Below are 7,623 nucleotides of genomic sequence, written 5' to 3'. Positions count from 1 at the left end.
CATTGCTTTAATGATTCATACAAAAGTGTTTGAAATGTCTGCAACAAACAAAATAAAACAAAACAAAGAAAAATAAAAGTCCTTCCTCTTAAATAGCCAGGTATAAGGACTATACTGACGAGTGAAGAAAAAGTTTTGTCCAAGGAAGGACGTTACATAGGTACAGACTAAATACACCTTTATAATTTACTCGCAGGTCATTTCGTAGCAACTATTGTACTTAATCTTTTGCACGAAGAGTGTTGTTGCGACATCTATTTAATTTAATATTCTAATGAGTTCTCTATCTTTCCAGAGAGGGACAGCTCTATTCTGCCTTTTTAACAAGGCTAGGAAGATTTTTATTTTAAGGAGTAAAACACATTTTTTGTTTGTTCAAAGACAGACCCAGTTCATTTGAATAATTTGACAAAAATAGCAAAGCATTATATTTATTTACAGCATTCAGAAAATTACAATATGCATTTTTAAAACATTTATTTGCAGCTGTCACTGATCTTTTACTCTTAGTTTTGTTCTTATTCACCCATAATTTGAGTTTAAAATTAAGCTGTTTATATAGACATTAGCAAATGTCACAGATTACAAATAAATAAGGAAGGAAACATGGTAGAAAAACAAACTGAAATTGTAAATCTACAGACAAAATTTGAGTAGTTTAGCATGATTAAAGACAGCGTTTGTTCCCTTGTCATTGAGGGTACTGACGTGAATATAAGTTTCTCAACACATTCTCACTGAACTGGTAGGTTAGCTTCTTCTTCACTTTTTTAATCTCTCCGGTTTTACCATAGTTTCTCAGAGCTCGAGCCATTTTCTGGTAGGTCATTTTTTTGCGGTTTCCTTTCTGAATACCCCAGTGGTTCGCCAGGGCTTCCTTGTGTTTGGTGGAGAACTGGAAGATGCCCTTGTCCTGGTCCACCCACCAGATACTCTCACTCATGTCGCCGTTTCTTAGCATGTCCAGGAGGAACTGGTACAGACGGATTTTCTTCTTGTTGTCTGGAGTGGAAAGTATAAGAATTGCTAAAGCAATTTTATTCAGTTTACAAGGTTTATGACTGAATGTAAGAAAAAAAAAAAGAGGTTTGAAAATACCCACTAGTGTCTCTCCTGAAGGAAGAAGGGTTATGACCTTCATATTCATCCTCGCCCTCTGATACCTCAAGCGGTGGACTGATTCCTCTCTGGTCCTCCTCTGAGTAGTACTGTCCAGGTGAGGCCGAAGGCGGGTACTGGTAGCACAGGGGTGAGGTGTAATATGGGATCTTTAGGGGAAATTTAAAGCATGTTTATGCACAGAAGTGACAGACCGGGCAACATTTTTTGTTTTGCAGTTATTCATCACCTGACATTTTCATTTAAACTCAGTCATTGTGTTAAAAGAGGAAGTTGCCGTGCCAGAATTAGAATTCAGTGCTCAGCAGTACCCAACAGTGCAGATGACATTTCAGAGGAAATATCCCAGACTGTCCACATCATGTGCTGTATTTGTGTAGATAAAATCACATTATAATCTTCTAAATCCCCGATTTAGTTCACAGCAGCACAGTTTGTTTTCATTTCTTGGCAGCAGTTGAATGATTCTGAAAGTCAGGAGCACGTACAGTTTATATACACAGTTATGTGTGAAATGGCTAATCCATTTGTTGATTAATCTGTCAACTAAATATGTTCATTACAAGTGTGTAGTAGAAAAATACCAAATATTGTCTGGTCTTCTTGGCCTGTGATTCTGCTTGGAGTATAGAAAATTGTTATAGGCAATTTTCTGACATTATGTAGGCTTCATAGTGAACGTGACCCTTACATGAGGAACATTTTAATGTCAAATGAATCAGAGTAAAGTCAAATAATTTACTGTTACTTCAGACATGGCTGTGTTCAAGACAGTGAGAATAATTACCAAAGCTTTAGGGTTTTTTTTGTTTTTTTCTGAGTTTCTTTTAATGTTTGAGGTCTTTTTAAAGACTCCAGTAAATGTATTCTCCCTCAGGGAAGAAATAATGAGCAATCAGACTGATGTGAGTCACGCAGTGTAGTAACAGTTGAGTAAATGTTTTTTTCATCACTGCCTAACATCACTGCTACATGTTAATACCTCAATCACAGTAAAACAAATTAAAAAAACAACAACCCGGCAGTACACTTAAAAGGATTTCTCTACTTTAGAATAGTAGCTTGGGCAGTGAGTGTATCCTAATAGAAGGGGGTTCGTTACTTGTCAGGCCACTTGTCAGTAATTCCAATCACATCAATGGAAACTGTGTTTTTTCAAGCTACCATACATGGACTTACTTGTGGTGATGCAGACAGAGGAACGAGTGGAGGATCAAGTTGGAGGTACAGTGACTCACTGCCATAGCGGTAGGGTGGTATCAGCTGTGGGGGAGACACGGCCTGAAGCTCCGTGAGGGGATTCTCAAAGTCTGACGCCTGGACCCGCTCAGATTGGAAGGTCCATCTACGTTCTGAAAAGTGACCGAGGTTTAAGCACATGACCGTATGATGAGTCACCTTCTAACACTGAAATCCAGTCTACTAACCATCGCAAATCTCCCCCACGCCGGTGAGGTAAGGGTACAGCTCCACAGACGGTCGATAGTTCTCTGCCTCATTTGCAATAACCTCCTCTGAAGCCTTTTGGGGGGGAAATATGAGATGTTGTTTCTGAAAAATTAAAAGTTTGAGTCTCTTTGTCTTTCCAAAATGTTTTCAGATATGATTTTAGAAGAACATAAAACAGACAAAACAATCAAATCAGCTGAATAAAGCAGGAGTGCAGATTATATACTGGACTTTACCATATGTTAACGGTTAAAATGCAGTGAAATAAGTATATCCTGTTTAAACACAAACAAAAATCATCTTTGCAGACATTAATAACAAATAAAGTACCACCTCCAGTGTCTTAAAGCTCTACTTTGGTCACTAGAATAACCTTCAAAGGTAACTGAAAACTCAATCTAACAGAAACCCACATGGAAAACAAAATACCTTCACGATGTCGCAAACTGAAATCAAAGCCTTATCTCCTGGTGTATGACATATACATGGTAAAAAAATCAAAAGAGATCCACTTACAGATGATATAACATAGCCATCCATCATGTAAACAAGGCTTCATGAGCTTCTTGGTTCTTTAAGCTTGTGGTAATTTTTAACTTTTTCTTATTGCTTCACCGATAAATACGGAGTGTCGCCAGGCACTGACTGCAGCACGCAAATGGGAACTGAAAGTGAGAAATAAGCTGGAACATATACAGTCTGCATTCATATCCAGTTGCTAGGTTCATATGGTGAGTTAGTTCCTGATGGCCATACACCATGTTTACATGCATGCATTAAAAGTCTAAAGCCCAGTGTGCTTTTTTTGTGTGTTATAGCACACTCTGAGTGCAAAACATCTCCACATGTCTGTGAAAACATTCACACCCTTAAAGAAGACGCAGTGAGAGGAGAAGGCTATCACATATTAAATGACGAGCCCTTCCCTGCTTCAACTCTTCTCTCTCATCAGTTCAACTGATGTGATTAGAGAGACATTAACTCTAATCTTTGCACTCATTCCTAACATGATTAAACTTAAAGATAATGCAACACTTATTTCATTTAACACATCATAATTGAAGAGGAAAGCAGGCTTTATGAGATTCTAACTCTCAATTACAATGAGTATGGTTTATTCACACAGGAATTTTTTAATCGCTACTGCAGGCAGCAGTCGAAACCAAAAGTGAAGTTTGGACCAGCCTTGTTCCTCTTTTTGTTTGGCATTATGGTTTCAATTGAGGAAGTTCTGACCATGAGATGAAACCAGTGAAAAAAAGACGGAAAGAGCTGGACTCACTTTGTCCCTGTAACTTGTCTACGTTTTTATACATACAACACTGAGATTTTTATAACCACCTTCTGACTTTTTTTTTCTGGCATGGAGGTGGATTTTTATGACTTCTTTTAAAATAATCGAATGAGTCAAACATTATTACGCTGTGCTTTGACATCTTTGCCTCTGTTTAATGGAAACTTACCAGAGGCAGTCTGCTGGCTGTGATGAAACTGTTTCCTGTGAGCACACCACAGGGAGAAAAGCAGGTTGTTTGTCTGCATTTTTGTGTTTCACGGAACACATCAGCTGAGGTGCCTTGAGACATGGTCTATTAAAAGACGGCAAAGGTTCCTTTATTTTGTTTAACCCCAGAAAATCGTGTTTATGACGACTGCAAACCGTGACCCACGGTGCGTAAAGTGCAGGTCTGGGGCTTCTCGTGCTTTCAAATATTTGCTCTGTCTCCATCTACTGGAAAGAAACGTTGAACTGGCCAGTATCTAGGCTAGACTGAGTTCAGAGGCATAGAGGAGACAACCAAAATAGCACATCGAGGCCCAAATCTATTTATCCTCCGCCCCCGAATATGGCTCTTTTAGGGGATGCTTGACAAATTAGAGAAATGAGGGCTTCGCCGATTGATCAGCATTTCCGATTTCCAAGTATTGCCAAATTTCCTCCCCACCTTAGACACTGACATCAGCAGCAGCCAGGAGCGGAGTCCCGCTGTCCCGTGGAAATATCACGGCACAGAGGCGAGATACGCATGGAACATGGCTGCTATGAGGACTTTAACCGTGGCAGGTCTGTTTTTGGCTTTTTGCGCTTTGGGACTGATCGCGGTGGCGATCAGCACCGACAACTGGTACGAGACTGACGCCAGGAGGCACCGGGAACGCTGCAAGAATTACTCAAACAAAAGAAACGACCCCGGCTACATTTACATCTCCAACAACAACCTTCCGCTTCGGATGCTGCCAAAGGAGAAAAACGTTGAAAGAAAGGGCTCCAGTGTCAGCGGCGAAATGCTGCTGCGGGCTAAGCGGCACTTCTTGCCTCCTGCCCCGGCAATGGAGTCTCTCTGCAGTCGGCATTTCAACTCCACCGTCACCGGACTGTGGAGGAAGTGCCACAGAGAAGGGTTTGACTTGGAGACGGAGGATTTGATCTTTAAAGGTTTGGTGTCGGGCTTCGTGTTTTTGTGCTGTAACGTGTTTGTTTCGGAAGCTTTGTGTCGAGTGACAGGCGCTGTCGGTAACAATACTTTGTGCACGAATGCGCTATCCAAGGTGCTGATGCTGCGCAAAGACCCTCGAGGCCTACGCAGTATCGCACGGAGTACAGTTACAATGCGATCGACGTGCTGTTTTTTTCTCTCGCCCCAGCACAAAAGGGCAGCCTGTAGTAACAGAAGCCTCGGGATGCGTACAATAAGCTACTCCACAGTGGTGTGGGTGGATGGGTGGGCGGTGGTGGAGTGGGGGCTGGGTGCGTATTTTTGGGAGGTGGGGGGTGGCAGGAGCGAGCCTTGTGATATCCTCTTCATCTCGTCTCAGTGCTAATGTGAGACATCCTTTTTGTGTTGTTTACATCCACAGGATTGGTTCCACGCTGCACACCAATAAAATACTACTACTCATCATCAGAGCTCCCCAGAAATCTGCCAATCAATCTGACGAAGACAATAAGGCAGGATGAGTGGCACGCGCTTCGTGAGTTACCTTTTTTTAATCTGATGAATTAATGTAGAAAAACTGAGCACGCCCCCTGACATACACGGTGTTTTCTGCTGTGCCTTTTTTTTTTTTTTTTTTTGCAGATCTCCAGAGGATGACTGCCAGTTTCATAGGAATGGCCATATCCATCATCATGTTCGGCTGGATCATAGGCGCTCTGGGCTGCTGTCAAGACCACGATCTGATGCAGTATGTCGCCGGACTTCTCTTCCTCATGGGAGGTAAGAAGTTCTTTACATAAAGAGCACTGCCCCGACTCACCGCAGAGGGGCGGTGTGGTCTTTATTAACCGTGGCGCATCAAAACGGGGGGATCAAATCGGGTTGCTGACTTGTTTCATCCTCGCTCTCTGGCAGGGACGTGCTGCATAATCTCCCTTTGCACGTGTGTGGCCGGAATCAACTTTGAACTGTCCCGCTATCCGCGCTACATGTTTGGCATACCAGAGGACATCAGTCATGGTTACGGCTGGTCCATGTTTTGTGCGTGGGGTGGACTGGGCCTCACGTTGCTGGCTGGCTTCCTGTGCACACTCGCTCCCTCCCTCTACCCCCCACAGGCCAGTGCGGTGCACAAGCCCAGACAGGAGAACGGCTGTGTGTGACAGGCCGCGGGCATACCAAACAGACACCTGTCTCATCTGTGAAACAGTGACGAGCCCTGTTCCAGAGACAGCTTCACCCAGGGACTCAGAGAGAAGAGAAAGCCTTCACTTAGCCAGGCACAGAGAAAGCATGGGACACTTGCTCGCACTCACATGGGAAATGATAAAGAGGTGACATTTGACTGAAGACGGTTTCAGTTCCTCTGGTGCTTTTTGATTTTTTTCTTCTGTCCCTCTTTATGAATAAACTGTTGAGTGTCATTGCTTGCTCTTCAAGAGGAGAATATAACAATTTCTTCTTGTAAAATCTGCTAGTTTGAGAAGAAAAACAGAATAAAAAAGAGAAAAAGATGCACTGGCAGGAGGTCAATAGCACAACTTTCAAATGGGAACTGAAGATCAAACCATGGACTTGTAATTCACATTTCAAAGGGCAACTGTGTATCATTATGTACCCATTCAAAACAAGATATGTACATGTACTTTATGAATTGTATGTATGCAGATGCATTTGTGTTTATTCAAGGAAAAAAAATAATGAGCATTAGACCAAACTGTGTTTGAGGGAAGTGTTTTGTTGTTCTTGAGGTCTTACCCCTGTCGGAATATTTTTGAAAAATAAAAGAGCCATGCAAAAGTATTTTTTTCCCTCCCCCCTCATGTAATGCACTGAACAGACATCATATAAAAAGAAACAAAAGCAAAAAAAACCTTTGTGGTTGTCTTATGTCTTAACATGTGTTCACTGTTATGCCAGCAGGCAGAAGAGGCCTGCTAACCGAGTCAAGGCGTTTACAGCATTGTTTTAAAACTGCAGCTGAATTTATTTCTCTTGGTGTTGGAGCTGCTTGCAGGCCACCGTTTTATGCAACCACTTCTAAATGCTTAAATGTGCAAATGTCAGTGGCCAAAATGTGCATCAGTGACCAAAACTGAGTGACAAAACTGACAGAAATAAATCAGTCCAAATTTAATAGAACATGAAAGTGAAGTAATTTTTTTTCCGCCTGCACGCTTCAGTGGAAATTCAATCTATGTTTATAAACAGCAGGGCCACATAAAATGAGGAATGTCCGGATAACTTCATCCAAAGCTCTCGGATCACAACATGCTGACAATTCACAGATTAACACACTGATGTTGCTGATAATTTTTCAAGGTGTTTTTTTTTTCATGCGTACTAGTTTTAAGAAAAAAATTAATCGTTCTGACAGCTAATTCAAATATTGGCTTCACTCATTTCCTGAACTTTTGCTGCTCATCGGTGCTATTCTGTTGCTCAGATTGTGGCAATCTTCATCTGCAGTCTTCAAATAAATCCCTGTTGTTGATTAGGCACAGTGTTTGTTTACTTAAGTCACTGGAGATTTAAGTAAACAGACACTCTCCATCATAAATGAACAAAATATATTCAGTGATAAAATCATTTGCCAGAGGATGCACAGACTCTCTTA

The 7,623-nt window shown here is 41.6% G+C and overlaps 2 protein-coding genes across 4 annotated transcripts; one reads left to right on the top strand and one right to left on the bottom strand.

Moving 5' to 3' along the window:
- Positions 1-422: 422 nt before the first annotated feature.
- Positions 423-3,223, bottom strand: spi1a (Spi-1 proto-oncogene a). Of its 3 annotated transcripts, none has more exons than XM_086298937.1 (5): positions 3,085-3,223; positions 2,547-2,670; positions 2,299-2,471; positions 1,103-1,268; positions 423-1,002 (listed from the first exon to the last, which is right to left on the bottom strand). In XM_086298937.1, exons 1-5 carry the CDS (start codon positions 3,109-3,111, stop codon positions 692-694), a joined length of 801 nt encoding a protein of 266 aa, XP_086155063.1. In that variant the 5' UTR covers positions 3,112-3,223; the 3' UTR covers positions 423-691. The 3 variants fall into 3 exon arrangements, with proteins under 3 accessions (XP_086155063.1, XP_086155065.1, XP_086155064.1); XM_086298939.1 differs by having other exon boundaries at positions 1,103-1,235; XM_086298938.1 differs by having other exon boundaries at positions 2,547-2,640.
- Positions 3,224-4,281: 1,058 nt separating this feature from the next.
- tmem276a (transmembrane protein 276a) lies at positions 4,282-7,040 on the top strand. Its single transcript, XM_086298936.1, has 4 exons — positions 4,282-5,005; positions 5,428-5,541; positions 5,649-5,786; positions 5,922-7,040. The coding sequence occupies exons 1-4, from the start codon at positions 4,603-4,605 to the stop codon at positions 6,167-6,169; spliced, it is 903 nt and encodes a 300-aa protein (XP_086155062.1). The 5' UTR covers positions 4,282-4,602; the 3' UTR covers positions 6,170-7,040.
- Positions 7,041-7,623: the final 583 nt, after the last annotated feature.

The sequence above is a fragment of the Aulonocara sp. 'chitande type north' Nkhata Bay genome, linkage group LG7 (assembly GCF_057382095.1).
Source record: "Aulonocara sp. 'chitande type north' Nkhata Bay isolate Kocher_YH1m ecotype deep benthic linkage group LG7, A_spYH_male_GT1.1, whole genome shotgun sequence".
Taxonomy (NCBI): domain Eukaryota; kingdom Metazoa; phylum Chordata; class Actinopteri; order Cichliformes; family Cichlidae; genus Aulonocara; species Aulonocara sp. 'chitande type north' Nkhata Bay.
The sequence above is the reverse complement of the archived record's forward strand: the minus strand, read 5'-3'. Positions and strand labels throughout refer to the sequence as shown.

What these genes read in the sequence shown, in the direction of transcription:
- tmem276a (XM_086298936.1), top strand. Translation starts at nt 4,603, where the DNA reads ATGGCTGCTATGAGGACTTTAACCGTGGCAGGTCTGTTTTTGGCTTTT. An exon ending in GGAGGATTTGATCTTTAAAG is followed by an intron (nt 5,006 to 5,427) that starts GTTTGGTGTCGG and finishes TTACATCCACAG; the next exon opens with GATTGGTTCCACGCTGCACA. An exon ending in ACTTCTCTTCCTCATGGGAG is followed by an intron (nt 5,787 to 5,921) that starts GTAAGAAGTTCT and finishes GCTCTCTGGCAG; the next exon opens with GGACGTGCTGCATAATCTCC.
- spi1a (XM_086298937.1), bottom strand. Translation starts at nt 3,111, where the DNA reads ATGATGGATGGCTATGTTATATCATCT. An exon ending in CGTGGGGGAGATTTGCGATG is followed by an intron (nt 2,472 to 2,546) that starts GTTAGTAGACTG and finishes GTCACTTTTCAG; the next exon opens with AACGTAGATGGACCTTCCAA. An exon ending in CTCTGTCTGCATCACCACAA is followed by an intron (nt 1,269 to 2,298) that starts GTAAGTCCATGT and finishes TTTCCCCTAAAG; the next exon opens with ATCCCATATTACACCTCACC.